This window comes from Solanum dulcamara, chromosome 9, assembly GCF_947179165.1.
Source record: "Solanum dulcamara chromosome 9, daSolDulc1.2, whole genome shotgun sequence".
Lineage (NCBI taxonomy): Eukaryota > Viridiplantae > Streptophyta > Magnoliopsida > Solanales > Solanaceae > Solanum > Solanum dulcamara.
The window spans coordinates 7483350-7502048 of NC_077245.1; the positions used below are offsets into that span (position 1 = coordinate 7483350).

Consider the following 18699-nt stretch of genomic DNA (forward strand, 5'->3'; position numbering starts at 1 on the left):
TATATATAAGGAAAGATTACACAAATTTCTTACATTCTATCCTTATTTTTTTTCAAATTATAAAAAATTCTTAGATTTGGTGAAATCTGAATACATCCCAAAACGTTGATGCATCCGACTGATACATCGCATAAAGTGATTTATCCGACGTCCCGCATACATAACATAAAGTGATGTATCCAATTGATATATCGCGTAAAGTGATGTATCTGACGTTCCGATACATCACGTAAAATAATGTATCCAATCGATATATCGCGTAAAGTGATGTATCTGAGAATATGAGAGAGTAGAGATTTTTGTATTTTTTTCAAATGGTAAAAATTTTTAGAAAATATGATAAAATGAATTGTGTATTTAGGTAGTTCTTCCTATATATAGAAAATACAAAGTGAACAAAAGTTAAATGACGACTCCAAAAATGGCTATTCTTGCACTTCGCTTCTTAACATTCTAATCAATGCCCCTAATTCATGCAAAAACTTGTTCTAATTTCTAATTTCTCATAAGCATTAACTTATGACTATATTTACTTGAAGGGAAAAAAACAAAGAAACAAGGCAATTTGGACCGCTAGTTTGGCCTTATATAACAGAGGGTATGGAAACTATGACCACTTGTTTGAAATTTGATTGGTAAACTAGCAGCAGCCTTGGTCCTTGTGTTTCCATTTGTCCCTCTTCAAACCCATATATAGTTATCAACACCAAAAGTAGCTATAACCAAAATAACATAAATTGGTTATTTTTCAAATATGTAATAAAATATGACCATATAGAGAGAGAGTTACAAGGTCCAAAACATCCGTAAACTATCTCACTTCATTAAATTTCGTATCTGAATTATTAAGAGTGTGAATTTTCTATCTGAACTAACACATTTAGACGTTGACTAGACCAAATAGCGTCTAAAATGCTTCTAGACATGTTTGTCCATAAAATCTACGTCTAACTAGCATATATAACGGCTCTATTTGCTAACACATTAATTTTTAATATATTTTTAATTGACTTTTTAAAAATTCTAAACTCTCCCTTTTTAAGTCGGAGATATCGTTGTCATGGCAAAGACGAGACCACGGCTAAGAAGGTGGAGAAGAAAATGGTGGATGTCACGATTTTAATAAATTAATTTATACGGTGATTTTTTAACATTTAACCTAATATTAATTTGTTTAAATTTGTTACGGTGGAATTATTTTTCTATGTAGAGTATATACCACGTGGTAATTTCTTTTTTTTTTTTAAAAAAAGAGAGAGTGTACATACATTACTAGATATTAGTCGATGTGTGTTTCACTAACTATTGGTTGATAGTTCGGATAGGAAACTGGGGTTGTTTGGTAGATGGATAAGAAACAAGTTATCAATGTATTAATTTCAGTATAACTTATACGACGTTTGTTAGGTAGATAGAAAATAAATTATTTACGTATAAAATTAATACTCTCCTCCATTTCAAAAAGAATTATCTACTTTCTTCTTTAGTTTATTTCAAAAAAAAATGACTCATTTTCTTTTTTGGCAACACTTTAATTTCAGTTTTTGACGTGATATGTTTAAGGCCACAAGATTAAAGAGAGATTTTGGTACATTTGACATAATTTTAATTTAGGACCACAAGATTGAAAAATCTTTTTTATTTTTTTAAACTTCATGTCAAGTCAAACTAGGTCATTATTTTTTAAACGGAGGGGGTACGATGTTTGGTTGACAATTCAACAATCTACATAACTAATACGTGTATAAGTTATGGAAAATATATGTATTATTTTACGCAAGATAAAAGCTGGAATAACTATACATGTACAACTAATACATGAATAACTAAATCCTGTATAACTAATATTTACATAAAATAATATATTGATGTACTCATAACTAATCCCTATATTACTAATACATGCATAATTCTAACCAGCTACCAAACGATCCCTAGATAATTTAAATATAATACTCAAAAAATTGAAATAATTTACGTGTGGGTTTATACCTTTAACTCTCTATGTATATATGTCCAAATGACATGCAAAAGTTATGAGAAAATTAGACAATTGCAAGACATGACAAGTCTACAAAATTGATGTCCAAGTTCCGCCAGCTACCAAACGATCCCTAAATAATTCAAATATAATACTCAAAAAATTGAAATAGTTTACGTGTGGGTTTATACCTTTAATTCTCTATGTATATATGTCCAAATGACATGCAAAAGTTATGAGAAAATTAGACAATTGCAAGACATGACAAGTCTACAAAATTGATGTCCAAGTTCCGCCAAAATCCAATGGTTTCATGCCTTAACGTCTCAAATCACATGTGATAAAGGATCTCATCTTTATACAGACCAAAAAAATATCTCATCGCCCACCCCACCCACAGAGGCATAGTCAGAATTTTGAGAAGATTGGTATACTATAATGAAAGTTGGATCTAAAATATAAATTTGATGGTTTGACATTTAAGATCTTATCACTAAAAATTGATTAAAATTTAAAATCATAGCTCCAAAACTAATTCTTATTTATTTCAACTAGTAATTGTTTTATATATATATATATATATATATGTATATTCTATGTCGAAGGTATTGAGATCAGTTGAACCCATTGATTGTATGTTATATCATCTAGTACTACTAGTTTTAATATACACATTTGGTTTAATTATAAACAAATTTTACAGTGCCAAAAAACAGTAATTACCAATGTGACAAAATTGAAAATTTTGAACGATTAAAGCAAAATAAAAAAATATTAGTTAAAATGCAAAAAGTACTATCAATAACTACTTAGAGAGGTGTTACCTGATTTTAGAAAGAAAAATAAAACAAGATAGCTATAAGATTCAAATTTTTAACCTCATTTAGAGAGAGGTGCACCCAATCTTACATTATATGATACTTAGAGTGTGGATTCGCATATTTATATTTAAATATTTTAAAAAAAATGTAACACTACTGTGTATGATCACGAGAGAGGAGCATGGGTTCACGTGAACCCGGTAACCCCCTCTACATACACCCTTACCCATCCACCCCCAAAGATAAAATTACCTTCTAATTAATTTCCTAATTCTTATATTATTTGAGTAGATAATGATAAATTTTGTTTTCCAATTGCGTAAATAGTGAATATAGACAAAATTTATAATTTGTTTGGCCAAATATGCTTTTGAATTTGGCTTTTCAATTGGGAAAAAACATTTTAGTTAATTAAGAACAATAATTTGTGCTTGATCAAGATTTTAAAAATGTTTCTGAAGAAAAAAAAATTCATAAGTATATTTGATTTTTAAGGATAAGAATAAGATTATCAACAATCAATATATAATAATAAAGGAGGAACATAGACTAGGTGATGTGACACCTCTCTATGACCTCCATTCTTATTTATCTATTTTTTCCTTTTTTGACATTTTTTTCATTTCTTCAATTATTTTATTTTGTAAAATCATCTCCTTAACTCATAGGAGTAGTTCTTTAATAAATAAATTTTACTCTTAATTAATATTAATAATAACTTTCAAGCTTTTCATATTCATAACTTTCAATTATTTAATATACAAATTTGTAACACCTTAAAATCATATTAGTAAAAATTTATTTTGAGGTATATTCACCTCTTACTATAATTGCCTTCTTTATTCGAGTTTTAATATATATTCACGTATTCTTCCACCTTCAATTTTTATAATTCTTAATTAACTTTATTGATGTGGAAATAATGTGTTAAAAATGAAAGACAAATTTATTTGTTTATTTTATTTTTTATAATTAAAAAAATATTTATTCAATTCATCAACTTTTCACCTCCCACTATAGTTACCTTCTTTATTAGAGATTTTAATATATATTCATGAATTGTTCCACCTTCAATCTTTATAATTCTTAATTAATTTTATTAATATGGAGTAATAATGCGTTAAAAGATGGGAGATTGAAAGACAAAAATTAACCTATATATATATATATATATATATATATCTTTCACTACCAAACTATTGTATACATGAATCACCATTTTAGTTTTAGTTGTGCTTAGGAAATGCTCCAACATAATTTTCAATGCATTTTCTTTAATAGTAGCAATTTATCTAATAAGATCCTATACTGATGAATATTTATCTTGATTATACTTACTTATATGTGTTCTATTCTTAGTAAAATTTCTTTATAGCCTTAGATTTCTCTTCTTATTGATTGAAAATTTTATATTTTTGCATTTCATTATTATTTATTGCTCAACATTTGCTAAATTTGAATGATTCATGGTATGTCATCTATATAATTCCTTTATAGGCTAAGATTTCTCATCTTATTAGTTGAAAACTTTATATTTCTTCATTTCATTATTATTTCTTGCTCAACATTTGCTAAAATTTAATGATTCATGCTACACCATCGATATCGAGAAGCTTGATACATACAACAGATTACTTCTAAGGTGATTTTATACACTCAATTTTTAAATTCATAAAAACAAATCCTGCTCCTATTTTATTTCAAATTCTTTTATAATGTATAATTTTCTTATATTAAATTTTGTTCAAGAATATAATTAGTGATTGATACCGTGTAACTTTGAAAACTATTTTGAAGTTTATGACAGACAAAAGTTAATTTCATAACAAGAAATTAAAAACAATATAATACTTTTCTATAACAAACATTCGTAATTTTTTTCTTATTTTCTACTGATATTTTCACTATTATTTTCATTTAATTACTTTAAAGAATCAAAAGGACACTACTAAAATTTATTACCACATATCTCTTACTCTCTCATTTTATATAAAGTTGAAGGTAGACAATCTGACACTTCTCTATGATCAGTATTTTTATTTATCTTCGTTCTTATTTTTTTGGTCTTTTCTTTCTATTTCTTCCATTTACTTATTTTGTTAAAAATAATTATGCCATTTTTAATATTCATAACTAACACATAAATGTTAGAATTAAAAGAGCAATAAATAATTGTTTAAGAGGAAAAACAAGTCTCGGCTCTAAAGCTTCTAACCAAAATAGAATTTGTCTCTTTATTTATAAAAAATAATTCTAAATTATTGTTATACCACGCGAAGCACGGACAAATTTTCTAGTCATGTATAATAAATCAATTATACAATTTTCTTTTTCAAAATTTGCACATAAAAATACATTTTAAAATAATATTTTTTTCATAATAAACTGATTTCGACCCTTTTTAGAAATGGCTCCTAAGGTCGTTGGGTTATTGAATAATGTTAGGTATTAACTAAATAGTAAATACACTGATACAATATTAATTGTTGAATTTTACTCATTCTATCCCATTTTAATTATTATGATAAGATTTTGCACAATTTTTTAAGAAAATATTAATTAAGAACATTATTTAACTGATATATCCTTTATTAATTTTATTAATATTTATCTCTTAATTATTTAAATTGATAACTATTTTAATATAATTATTTTTAATATAAAATAAAAAAAATACCATAATTAATCTCTGACTTTCTATATTATTAATATATGGATAATTCCAACGACCTCAAATTATTGATTTTCGCATACTTTTCAAAATAAATGAATTTTAAAAACTCGGAATAGTCTTTTTTGTTCCACGTAAGAAGTTGGAGAATTATCCAAAACAGATATTCCCTTTCAGTTGTTCACGCAACTGTAGCCGTCGGTGTTTCCGTGTCGCTCATCATCTTCCTCTACCAATTCCATCTGATTTTAGCTGCTTTTCAAGTAAAGTAGCTTCAGTTTCTGAGATAATATCACCGATTTTATTGGTTTTAAGGTTCGTAATTAGCTTAATTATCGATTAATTCGAGTGTTATTGATGGTTCATTTTTGTTGTTATTGTGAAATGTAAGGGTTTTAAGGTTCGTAATTAGCTGAATTATCGATTAATTCGAGGGTTGATGGTTCATTTTTTTGTTGTTGTTGTGAAAAGTTTTTTTTTTTGAAGTTCGATGTTTGAGTTTTTTGAAGATGTAGGAGCTTGTTTTGGAAAGGAGAAGATCTTTGTGAGTGTGTGTGTGTGTGTGTGTGTGGTGTAGCAGTAGCAATGTCGTTATTTTAACATTCTGTTTAGATTTTTCTCGCGTGTTATGTATTAACTTGTAATTGTGCTTGATGTGGAGTGGCGAGGCTTAGTCCCGTTGTTCTGATCCAAATTGTTAGGATAGAGGAGACATGTTGGAGTGAATTCTTCAACAACATGTGCAGTGTAATCTCACAAAGTAGGGTCTGGGGAGAGTAGGAGGTAGAGAAATTGTTTCTAATAGATCATCAGCTCAAAGTCTTACTTTAGATATTTCTGTGATCAAACAGCTTGTGCAATCGATAGATCAGAGTGCTAGTTGGGTGTGGACTACCACTGCACTTGTTAATCCTTTGTGACAATGAGTGGAGACTTTAGTGTGTATAATGTCAAAAAGAGTTTCAGCTATCTTTAAGGTAATGGGTGTGCAAGACGAAGACACTATTGCAAATCTATCTCTGTGTTGGATAACTAGGACCTCATAAATCAGTTAAAGGGGAGATTTTCTTTTTGCTTACTGCTGGGTAGGCTGCGTCATGCTTAATTTGATATTGGTTCTGCACTGTTTTCTTTTTGTAGGCTCTGAAGATAAAGGTTCTTCCCATATGCACTTTAACATTGTGACTTTTGGGTGTCATTTCTTTAAGCATATTAGACAATGGCAGCTGCTGTCTCATTGGTGCTGCCCCGTGAATTCCCAATACACGGGAAATGTGGATTAAGCAAGGTACAATAAAATTTACACATTTGATATTTACTTTTACTATATCAATTGAGTCAATGATGTCTTCAACTTTTTACTGATAAAATAAGGACGTCCTAAGTTCTTAATATTTTTTGTTTGTTTGTAGGGCACAATGAGCAGGAGCCAGACAGATTCTTGCAGCATATTTCTGCCATCACATTCTACGGTGTGCTTTGCGTTGGATTATAATCACCACAGCTCCCCTTAATTTTCATCCTCTTCATTTCCTTTGTTCATGCATGCTAGCTTTTTGATGACTCATTTTGCTGTCATTATGTTGTTAAATATACGTGGTTCAATATTTCAGTCTATGTATAACATGGACTTTTCAATTATTTAAATTTTTTGTTGATCTTATGCTATAAGCAGTTGATTCATTTACTTCATTGCATTGCTTAAGCATCATGAAATTGACTCAAGAAAGCTAAGCTTTATGTACTTGACATGATTTTGAATAGTTCCATTAATAAGTTGAGTTTGACAGACACACTTGGCTTAACTTGAATATGCTCAGCTTGGGTTGCTTGTCTAAATATTGAGCTGGTCTTGAGCTCAAATTCATGTTTGTTTGCTAGATGAATTTACTTATTTTGGCTTGTGATCAAATCGTAAAGGTTGGTAATGTGCCTTTATTGTCACGCAAGTGTATTTACACATTTGTAAAGTTCTTTTCGGTAAGTAAGTGTATTTGCAGATAAGTAAATTGAGACTGGTTCTAGCTGGAATTGTAGTGTATTGAGCTAATTCGAGCTAGAGCCTGAGTTCTTTTGAACTCAGTATGCTCAAGCTGATATTGTTATAACAATTGAGCTAGTTTATTCACTAATCTATTGTTATAACAATTGAGCTAGCTTATTCACTAATCAACTCAACTCAGCTTGTTTATAGCTCTACTTACTAGAATAATATTAATATTTATGATATATTTTTATATTATTCTTGGAAGTTTTGAAAGTTGAATGAGATTAGAGGAGCATTTGCTGCTATTATTCTACAAAACTCTATCTTAAGCTATGTTATAAGTCGTGGTTGTAGACTCATTTCTAATTTATACTGCCTCATTGACACTTGGTATGTGGTGTACTGCATCTTCAGCGGCAGGATCGTTGGAGCATCTATCTTCTGAATACTGTACGCAGGCCTTTGTTTTCCCATCCTTCACCGACTAGATGTAATGAATTACTATGCCGCTCCTTTTTAAAGCCAGGTGGAGGATATGAGTGTCAAGTTCTGGAAACAGCAACACTAATATGGAAAAGGTATATGATTCTATATTTATTATCTCTTATTCAAGTTGCATGGACATTTAGATCTTGGAGTTCTTAATAACTGATCTTGTCATCCGATATGTCAACTCCTATCACCAATGAAGTTCCTAGTAATTGACTAGAATCTCTTTATCAATGAGGATAAGTTCTTTTTTCTCACAAATCACAACCCATTCCCCAGCCTTATAATTTAACTTGATCTTGATTTTCTGCCAAATTAAATGTCCACACTAATACTTGAAAGTGGAATCATCACTCCTGATTAAAGCAACCCCACCTACTTTATTTATACTTCATCCATGACCCAATATTGATTTGATCAAAGTGGTACCTATTCAATTATTAGTTTATTTTGCAGGTCATTAAGTACTATACATCTAAGCCCACTTGTGCTTCAGCTGGTTCTGGCCATTGGTGTTCTTGGTTTTGCTGCATGGGGTCTCACTCCACTGATGCGCTTTGGAAGAATGCTTTTCCTTCATGTACTGGCTTCTCTGGACTATCTTTCTTGCTGGCTTGCTGCAAGTTGTCTACATCATTAACTGTTCCCAAATTAAAGTTTTGTCTGAAAATTTTCTTGCAGGAAAGTGATAGCAATTGGAAACAAAGTAGCTGGCATTATGTTACAGCCTCCTATCTTAAACCTGTGCTTTTATGGTCTGGAGCAATACTTATATGCAGGTTAAATTGCAGTGCAATTTAAACAAAGTTGAAATAAAGTTAGATATATACCTTGTGGTCGGGCCCTTCCCCGGACCCTGCGCATAGCGGGAGCTTTAGTGCACCGGGCTGCCCTTTATATACCTTATAAAGCGCTCATGCTGCTGGTATTGAACTTTTGCAGAGCAATAGATCCACTGATTCTACCTACAGTTGCTAGCCAGGCAGTCAAGCAAAGATTTCTTAATTTTGTACGATCATTATCGACAGTGATGGCACTTGCCTACTGTTTATCTAGGTGATATGTTTGCTTTCAAAATCTTGCTACATTTGATTTTCGGTTGCAGTATCAACCGTGGGTTGGCGATTTTATTTATTAGCTCTTAGTCATAATGATGACACTTACCATCATACTCTTGTTTTTTTCCCAATATCTTAATAATGTAATGCTGATTAGTTTCTCTTCTTTTAAGCGAAGTAGATCTTTATTATCCTTTTTGCAGCTTGATTCAGCAAACACAAAAATTCCTCGTGGAGACAAAAGACCCAGCTGATGCAAGAAATGTATGTCTGGGAATTATACGTTTACTCCAATTTGTTGAAGCGTGCAAATTTTAAAACCACGATAAAAGCGCAAATGCTTACGATGAAACTCGATATAGATATTTAAACATCACCTAAAGCTAATGCTAAAGAAGGCAACTGAACAACTGGAAACGTTTTACTTATTTGTCAAAAGCTTGTCGATAGCTGTTGGTTGATTCCCCTTTCCGCAAGACCATATTCTTTTTCCAAAGAAGTTCTGTTCTTGGCTAACTGATTTGGATCTAACTCCAGATCAGAGGCTTATGTTAGTTTGGCAGCAGCATACACTAGTCTGTAATATTTTATTACACCTTTCCCGTCCATATTTAAGTAATCTAAAACTATCGCACCAATTAAACTCTAAGGATTAAAGTTGCCTTAAAAGAAACATATGCAGCATAATTTTCTTTTATGTACCTTTTACTATCATTCATTGTTGCCTTCTTTGATTTAAGTCTCATTCTTCAAATATGCGTCTTGCTCTTTGCAGATGGGGTTCGAATTTGCAGGGAAAGCTGTATATACTGCAGTATGGGTTGCAGCCGTTTCGTTGTTCATGGAATTGCTTGGTTTTTCTACACAGAAGTGGCTGACAGCTGGGGGTCTTGGGACAGTATTGCTCACTCTTGCTGGTCGTGAGGTAATCTGAGCATTTATTTTGAATTCCTAGGTGCTGCAATATCAGGTCTTATACTTTTTCTCCATCTTATTTTGAACATTCTCACTATTGGTTGGTTTGATATCACTTCTGCTTTTCACATTTCCCCCCCTTTTCTGGGTAGAATTCTCTTGTACCACTTGCATTAGACTGACTTATTTTTTTTAAAACTCTCTGTTGCTTGTTCAGATACTTACAAACTTCCTCTCGAGCATAATGATCCATGCAACAAGGCCCTTTATTCTAAATGACTGGATACAGACTAAGATACAGGGCTATGATGTATCTGGCACAGTGGAGGTAACTATTTGGTTCTGCCACTAATTAGATGATAAGAAACATAATAAACAATTCCTATAACAAGAAGTGTTTCATGCTTGATATGCAAGGATTTGCATAAAGCTGTGGTTGGGTAACAACACCTATTTGTATAAGCTGAATAGAAAGCTAAATTATGGGATTGAGCTGTTGCATGACTACTTCTTGTTGTTTAGCACGTAGGTTGGTGGTCACCAACAGTCATAAGAGGTGATGATCGTGAAGCAATTCATATACCAAATCACAAATTTTCAGTGAATATCGTCAGGAATCTTACTCAGAAGACTCATTGGCGGATCAAGACTCACCTTGCCATCAGCCACTTGGATGTGAATAAGATCAATGTCAGTAAATCCAATTTTCAAGTTAGATAAGATCCAATCCTCCTATTTTTAATAAATAGTTCTGTTGGCTGATGCGAATTTATGACTCCATGTATAGAACATTGTTGCGGATATGCGGAAGGTTTTGTCGAAACATCCTCTAGTAGAACAGCAACGACTACATAGGCGAGTTTTTCTGGATAACATTGATCCAGAGAATCAGGCTCTTAAGGTAGGTGGTACCTCTTTAGCTATCTCGTTCAGTGCCTGAAATACAGTGGTAATCTGCTTTGACAGCTGTTCTGTATTGCAACTAGTTGTGGTCTTGATATTGTTTTCACGAGTTATAAGCTTGACCAATAATACCATCAGAAGTTCGCCGAATAATCTATTTTGCATCTTGTTAGGTTTATAAAGATTCTATAGAAGCATAAAGATGTAGGATTAGTCATGAGTGTTTATCTATATGATTTCATTCCTTAATTGGTTTTGATAAAATGTTTGCCTGTTTTGCCTTCTTTGCTTCACTTGAGCCGAGGGTCTATCAGAAACAATCTCTCTACCTTCACAAGGTAGGGGTAGGGCTGCGTACCCCCCTCCCCCAGGCCCACTTGTGGGATTGCACTGGTATGTTGTTGTTGTTTGTTGTTTTGCCCACTTTCTTTACCCCCTCCCTTCTAGCTAAATTTTAAGAAGGCTAGCTGCTTCTTATCCCCTTGTTTGATTTCTTTCATCTCTATCTGAGCCGTTCTCACCTATTTGAAGAAATGTGTGAACTCGGTAGAGACTGATGAGGGTTGAAGGACCTTTCTCTCAATTATGCTTTTTGAGACTCCATTCTCCCCCTGAATAAGTGAATCCTCGTTATCCAGGGTGAAGATGCATATAAAGAGTAAAGATAGAAGCCCCTTTAACTCTGACTAACACTTGACATGGGTTAGCTGTCAAAATGTGCAGAGCCTAGTGCTAGTAGTGGGAACTTCTAGCCGCATCTTAGCTACTGGTTCACTTTATTTCTTGTGCAAGTGTGTCCACTTGTCTTCTGTACTAATTGTACATGTTATCTAATCTTCACAATTTTTGTTTTACATATTGTGCAGTAGAAGTCTAAGGTACTGATTCCTTTTTAATAGTGACTCAACTTTTTTACTCATTGCATGTGAAACAGATATTGATTTCTTGCTTTGTGAAGACACCTCGTTTTGAAGAGTACCTCCGAGTGAAGGTACGTGTTTTATCCTTCTTTCAATGAAGCAGTCCTAAGTCTGACTTTGTAAATAAGTATCACGTCTTTGCTTAAAGTACTTCTAGTTAACCAGTCACCACAAATTAATCAATTTATACTTGGTCATGTATAAGCTTTTTCACTTAGTGCCCTGGTTTTAGATAGTGGACGTTCTATATGCTTTATGCATGCACTGTCCCTTCTGCCCTCTGTTCGTCTGTTCCTCATGCTCGTCTTACCTTTGCCAAAACTGTTTTCATGTAAACTTCCGTGGGACTAGTTTGTTATATTGTGATGCCAAAGTCGATTCTCAGAAGGAGTAATAAATAAAGCTTCAATAAATATGAAAAATATGAAATTGATATTTTGATACCAACATTCAGAAGTAATACAAAATGTCAATAATCATCTTTAGTACCCGTAGCTATTTGGTTCAAACTATAGTGCAGTATCTTCCAACTGTAACTCCAAACTGCAGGTATACATAGATCCAATCTGCTTCTAGCTTGAGGCCTTTTCTTTTATATCAATCTGTGGTGTGTGTTTGTGGCAGTTGAGGTCCTAAGGTCTTATCAGGAAAATAGTAACTTCCTGCTAACGATTCTCACTGTCCAACTTTCGGTTTGCAGGAAGTTATATTGCTGGATCTCCTTCGAGTAATCAGCCATCATCGTGCTCGACTTGCTACACCTATTCGTACAGTGCAGAAAACATCTCGCGAGACTGATGTGGATGATGTACCATTTGTTGATTCCGTTTTTTCTCGTAACCGGCCTAACCGCCAAGTCCTCCTTATAGAGCCTTCTTATAAGATCAGTAGTGACGATAAAACCAAAGCTTCTGCTCGTTCAGTACAATCTGATGAAGAAAAAGACCAAAAGGTTGAAACACCAAGTACATCACGGGCCGCTGATGACACAAATGGCAAACCATCAACTCTTACTGAGAAGGAAGTCGTTAAGGCCTCATCAGCATCAAATGCTAATGGTGATTCCAAAGCACCAACGTCGCCATCAGATGGAAAATCACTAAAACAAGGATCTACCAGTTCAGTTAAAAGCAACTCTGAGAAAAACCAAGTTGCTTCGGTTGCTGGAGACCCACTGGGGTTGACATCAGATACATCCATTGAGAAGACAAATTTGGCAACTTCTGCTTCAAAGGCACAACAAGATGCTGAAAGATCAATCTCATCACCTTCAGTGGGAAGGCCCATGTTAGAAGATAACATTGTTCTTGGTGTTGCACTGGAAGGGTCAAAACTAACACTTCCAATTGAGGAAGAAACGACTCCGCCTTCTCCCTCTTCAACATTTTTTGACTCAGAATCAAAAGAGTTAGCTGCCTGCCGGAATGGGAATAGCTCGACCAACTCAAACAAAGATAAGACGGACGATAAGATACCAGGAGCTCCAAGTGCATCAGATGACCAAAAAGAACGCGAAAGGTGATTATTCGAAGGTTCAACAATGTGCAATAATGCGCTAAGGCTATTTTTTAGAGCTTGCATTGTGCACTGATAAATTTTCTCATGAAATTCCACTATTTATAGTTGTGGAGCAGTAGTTGGCTTGTATTTAGCAATTAATAATGATCAATGAAAGGCATAATGCTACTAACTATTAGCTTCAAATGAATAAATTTAAGAAGCTAATTCTCTTCTCTGGAATATTAATTATTATAAAGAGTTTTTTAAGACGACTGTGCATTATATTTACAATGCCATCAGATATCCTAGCAGACTAGACATATTTTGAGTAATACTCCCTTTATTCCATATTAACTGAATTTTTAGAGTTTTTTTCATTGTTCAAAATAATTTAATTGTTCAAAGTTCAAAAGAAATATTTGAAACTTTTTTCATGTTTACCCTTTTCATTAATGAAATTTTGTAATTTCCTAGAAGTAAACTACACTATTTACAAAATTATACTTCAATAAAAGACTACTTTGTATTTATGATTTTACATGTAATTATCTTTATGATGCTGATTAAACAAACGGTTAATAGAGGAAAATAAGGTTCAAATTTTATCTTTGAATGTTTGAAAATAAGGTTCAAATTTTGTCTTTGAATGTTTTTCTTAATATGTGTGCATTACCTTAAAAATTCAAGTAATATGAAATAGAGGGGTAACTAGTTTGTCTTGAAAAGCACGAGATACGATAGATATTGAATAAAATAGTAAGTACTAATATCAGAACTGCAGCTGCTAAACTGGCTACAAAAAAGTTTTTGCTGGGGCCATATGGACTGTTGAACCAATGTTTTCTTGCACAATGGCTGAGGAATCTAGTTCATCTTTAATCCTTGGACAACAGTTTATCCAGCTCTTTCTGAGGATCATGTACAGAGAGTTTAAGACTATTTCTTTTCCAACTCTCTGGTAGCCATAATAGCAAAGATATGAGGGAAGATTAGGGTGCTATATTCTGAACAAGGTCAACTAAAGATCCTACTTTGCTGCAGTTAATACAAAAATATAACAAATTTACACGAAAATATCACGTTTGATCAAATTACAACCTCCAATGTGGTGTCAAGTTAAGCTTTACACATACAATCAGGAGCAGGGTAAGTATATATCGACTGCTTTTCCTTGCGTATCCGCATTTGTCCTTGTCTATTCTTGTGACCCTGCTGTACTGCCTGCTGAAATTCGGACCACTCCATAGTCTTGTTCAGGAAAAGCTTGCCTAACAATGTCATGTTTGGTCTAATAGTCTTAAGATTCTTGTATGCTCGATGCCCCAACTGAGAGTTGACGAATGCCGCCCCATGTCAGTTTTCAAAGTATAATCAAGACTAAAGCAGACTAGAATACAATAATTAATCGGATATTCTGATATAGAATTTAATTACCAGTGCATTGTGCATATTGCCGGGAGAGGCAGAAATGAATATATCACTCTGCATGCTCACGTAATAATCCACAGCTGCTAATAAAGAAGCTTTTCCTTCTACTTCAGATAGCTCCTGAGAAGAAGCAAGGCTTTTCTTGTCCTCCATATATGGAAACAACTGACGAAGAGCTGATATCCTTGCTTCTCCACCGTAAACCTGATGAGAATAAAGTCCAGAGAGTACTTGAGCTGTTGTTGACAATGAAACACATCATTCTTTGTAAGAAATAAGTAATATCATAGTTAAAGACACCTTGTGGGAAGCAAGATATAGGCGTGTGCTGTTGTTAAATCCCAAGGCTGACAAAAGGAGTCCTATCTCTTCCGGAGTTAATGGACAACGCCCTTGGCCTCTTAACTCTTCATCTGTGAACTGGGAGTTAAGCACTCTCCCTTGCCAAAGTACTTGGCGATATTTTGCAAGAGCAAGTTTCTCAGCTTTGCCGCCACCAAAATCACAAGCTGAGTGAGCAGCCATATCCTGTTTAAAAGATGTTTTCCAGGCAATTAATACCCACATGCATTAAATGACAAATCCTTGTTTTGCACAAAGGCCATTTCATTTGTTTCCATTAATGAACAGGGATGGATCAAAATCGAAGGTATCCAAGTGAATTCTAGTGACCGAGACCGGCTTTAACTTTCTTAACTTGGAGACATTTATAGGCCTAGTTACCCAAAGTTGGCTGACAGATAACTATTGTAGATCGCCTTTAATTTACTGAACCTTCATATAATAGTGTCTTTTAACTAACATAGACATGAAAATTTGACATAAAACTCACTGATACAGTACTATGCCCTCATAGTTGTACCAAAAAATCGCATAGCACACTCCACTTCAACAGTCTATGATTGTAAGAATGGAACTGAGTCAGCAAGGTAGAAGATAATCATTTACTGAACCTTCATATAATAGTGTCTTTTAACTAACATAGACATGAGAATTTGACATAAAACTCACTGATACAGTACTATGCCCTCATAGTTGTACCAAAAAATCGCATAACACACTCCACTTCAACAGAGTCTATGATTGTAAGAATGGAACTGAGTCAGCAAGGTAGAAGATAATCATACTTTATCAAAGCGAAGATGCAATACAACATACTTTCCAGCTCCTGCTCTGTCCTTTTCCTTATAGTGGAAGTGTATAGCGCTTGATGCATTATCCAAACTAGGAGGGCTACGCAGACGACTGACAAGTGCATCGCCTAACGTTCTGACATGGGGAACAAAAACTAGCGCGTGAAAGTTGACCTTACAGCGCAGATGCTGGATGTCTGAAGGTTGGTTATCAAAAGCCAAACGGTGAGAGAATGGAGCTATAGCTACGATCCCATAGCTGGAAGAAAGAAGCAAATTAGTCATGTTGTTAGTTCAAGCTTTATCATACAAAGAGAACTTCATACTATGTTTCAATTATTGAGAGCCGAGTGTCCCAGTTTAATCAAGCCTACAAAAATGCATCTGGTAATGACCATTGTGTAACATGTTGGCTGGCAAAACTGAAAATCTATGAACACGGGCAATGACTGTTTTTATGTGATGATCTAATATTGCTTTGTTGATGCAAATTACCGATATTTCCATTATTTTCTTCTTCTTTTCTTTTTTACCTTCTCATTGCCCAAGGGGGTGGGATGAGATTGTTAATGTCGATCACAGTTTCCCAGAGACCAAGTAAATGTCGAGTTCATTTTGATTAATTGATTCCACATCTTTGAGAGGATTTGATAGTTTCAGGCAACTCACAAATTGTGTATATCTGACCATACAAAAAATTTACAAATGCATCTATTTTAGTGCTATTACTAAAAAAACAATTGAACTGTGAATGACACTTTAACTGAGAGAATATGATATCTATTGAAAATGATCATAAGAATACTTCAATGTTAAATTGATAGTTGCAACTCATTTAACATGGAAGCAACACATATAAAGAAATGAATGAATGTCAAATCACTTGCATCAAATATAACCATCATGCCTAGCGAAAAACATAAGTTTTCAGAAGTAGGACATATTTCAAGTGCAATGACATGAATACTTGGTCAGTTATTCAGTGTATATCTCAAAAAAGACGTTTAAATTTCAGTAGTACCTCTGCATTAAAGGAAGAACATTCTCCAGGTACCATGAAGCAGAAGCATGTACAGGAGCTGTCTTAATTCTAGTAGCACGTATGCCTGTTGCATAGTATTCTCTGGTACTCCAGGAGTAGTCACTGGGAAGCTCTTTAACTATAGAAACATCACCACTCAAGACACTGATAAAACGATCAACATCAAATATATCTGCAAAGGAACTGTGAAAAGCACTTCACATAAGAGGTATCAATCCAGAAAAAGGTACTTCACAAAAAACTTAAAAAGTACGTAGAGAATGGATGCAGCAATGGCTGACACTAAATACCTCGAATCCTGCCAAACTGGATTCACTTCAAGATACGGAATTACAAGTGTTGCATTTAAAATTTTGGCAACAGCTACTGCATCACAGATCTATCATGGGAGCAAGTAATCAATTATAAATCATTCATGGGACTAAAGTTCCCCGAAAGTAATATACATCAAGAATCTGCAAACCAAACAATATCATAACTGAAAATTACATACCCCCATTCTCTGTTGGTTCAGTCCTCCATCCAAAAACACCTGTATGTACCCCTGGGACTTCCTACCCAATGCTACACAACATATGCAATTGAAGAGTGGTCAGAACACAGAATTTACTAATCAGAATCCCCTTCATAATGCAGCGGCAAGATACAATAGCATGGGTGCGACACTCACATTGACTATCTTGCTTATCAGCGCAGGCTTCCCATCCCTGGTTAGGCAAGGGCGACCAGAGTTCTGCTTCATGAGCTTTGGACTGGAAGGTACTAAATTAATAAACGATTTGAATATATGGTCTCAAAAATTCCATAACAATCTCACAGCTAAAAACAATTCAAGTGGCAACTCTACTCACTGTATGTTGTTGCAAAGCCCTGTTTAGTAAATGCGAGTGCATAGGCCTTGGAGCATTCCATTCCTGCAAATTGAAGGAGTAAACTAATAAAAGAACTGAATTTTTCTAAAAGCTTGAGCAGGAACTGTGTTAAAAAAGAAGTCAGGGTGCACGTGAATCATGAACACCTGGAAATCCATATGAGGTTAAAAAATTTACATGGCTAAGCTGGCCACGACTGACACTAGGTCCAAGCTAAAGATAGGAGCATATTACAGTCTCTATGATTGTACAATTATGACAAATTTTACATGATCTTCAATCAAAAGGATCTCAAATTGAGGCAGGGAGATGATTGGAGTTGCTCAAGGACTATGACATGACTATCCTTTATCATCCGGGCAAGGCGAATGCGGTAGCAGATGCCTTAGTAAAAGACTGTGAGTATAGCTTTGTTACAACGGAAATGGTTAGAGTCTAGCTAATCCACAATTTCTTGTTCAAATAGGTTTGTTCTTCCAGAATGCATTTGTACACAGACACATCAATCAATCAACTGCGTCTCAATCCCATTTTTTCTGAATTTTCATTTCATTTCATTAAATTCGACACATTTCACTCCAATACTAAATGATTGATCTTCGGAAACAGTCTCTCTATCTTCACAAGGTAGGGTTAAGACTGAAACTGGAGAAGGAAAGAAAACTTACAGAGAAAAGGGAAGGATAAGAGCGGCTAAGAGGAGAGAAGAGACTGGGAAACAGACTTGGTAAAAGAAGCATCAAAAGTCCACCCATTTGCAGCGGCCATGCCATTCTCCGACTCGACGGAGTCTGCCGGACGTAGTTCATCGTGCCGGTGCTCTCACCGTCGCCGTCGTACTTAACCGATCTGTAAATACTTTTCAGTTAACTCATTCCGTGAGCATGGGCTGATCTATTTGGGCTTAAATATTTGGGCTTTTCATGGAGTAATTTTACAAGGAATAGCCTTTTACTGTTCATTTAAGGTGTAGCCACTA

General features: G+C 34.1%; 2 protein-coding genes across 4 annotated transcripts; one reads left to right on the top strand and one right to left on the bottom strand.

The window, feature by feature from the left end:
* Positions 1-5597: 5597 nt before the first annotated feature.
* Positions 5598-13529, top strand: LOC129904080 (mechanosensitive ion channel protein 3, chloroplastic-like). Of its 3 annotated transcripts, XM_055979610.1 has the most exons (15): positions 5598-5788; positions 6325-6450; positions 6614-6761; positions 6886-6945; positions 7875-8038; positions 8394-8529; positions 8631-8728; positions 8892-9005; positions 9211-9271; positions 9783-9932; positions 10140-10250; positions 10445-10612; positions 10710-10823; positions 11760-11816; positions 12446-13529. In XM_055979610.1, the coding sequence occupies exons 3-15, from the start codon at positions 6693-6695 to the stop codon at positions 13265-13267; spliced, it is 2124 nt and encodes a 707-aa protein (XP_055835585.1). In that variant the 5' UTR covers positions 5598-5788; positions 6325-6450; positions 6614-6692; the 3' UTR covers positions 13268-13529. The 3 variants fall into 3 exon arrangements, with proteins under 3 accessions (XP_055835585.1, XP_055835584.1, XP_055835586.1); XM_055979609.1 differs by lacking the exon at positions 6325-6450; XM_055979611.1 differs by lacking the exon at positions 6325-6450 and having other exon boundaries at positions 5599-5788; positions 8406-8529.
* Positions 13530-13985: 456 nt separating this feature from the next.
* On the bottom strand, positions 13986-18592 carry LOC129904082 (O-fucosyltransferase 31). Its single transcript, XM_055979612.1, has 10 exons — positions 18389-18592; positions 17700-17762; positions 17519-17600; positions 17342-17412; positions 17139-17227; positions 16828-17031; positions 15801-16065; positions 14974-15201; positions 14680-14877; positions 13986-14571 (listed from the first exon to the last, which is right to left on the bottom strand). The coding sequence occupies exons 1-10, from the start codon at positions 18527-18529 to the stop codon at positions 14362-14364; spliced, it is 1551 nt and encodes a 516-aa protein (XP_055835587.1). The 5' UTR covers positions 18530-18592; the 3' UTR covers positions 13986-14361.
* Positions 18593-18699: the final 107 nt, after the last annotated feature.

What these genes read in the sequence shown, in the direction of transcription:
- LOC129904080 (XM_055979610.1), top strand. Translation starts at nt 6,693, where the DNA reads ATGGCAGCTGCTGTCTCATTGGTGCTGCCCCGTGAATTCCCAATACAC. An exon ending in GGAAATGTGGATTAAGCAAG is followed by an intron (nt 6,762 to 6,885) that starts GTACAATAAAAT and finishes GTTTGTTTGTAG; the next exon opens with GGCACAATGAGCAGGAGCCA. An exon ending in ACCCAGCTGATGCAAGAAAT is followed by an intron (nt 9,272 to 9,782) that starts GTATGTCTGGGA and finishes TGCTCTTTGCAG; the next exon opens with ATGGGGTTCGAATTTGCAGG.
- LOC129904082 (XM_055979612.1), bottom strand. Translation starts at nt 18,529, where the DNA reads ATGAACTACGTCCGGCAGACTCCGTCGAGTCGGAGAATGGCATGGCCG. An exon ending in TGAACCAACAGAGAATGGGG is followed by an intron (nt 17,228 to 17,341) that starts GTATGTAATTTT and finishes CTCCCATGATAG; the next exon opens with ATCTGTGATGCAGTAGCTGT. An exon ending in GTTCTTCCTTTAATGCAGAG is followed by an intron (nt 16,066 to 16,827) that starts GTACTACTGAAA and finishes TCTTTCTTCCAG; the next exon opens with CTATGGGATCGTAGCTATAG.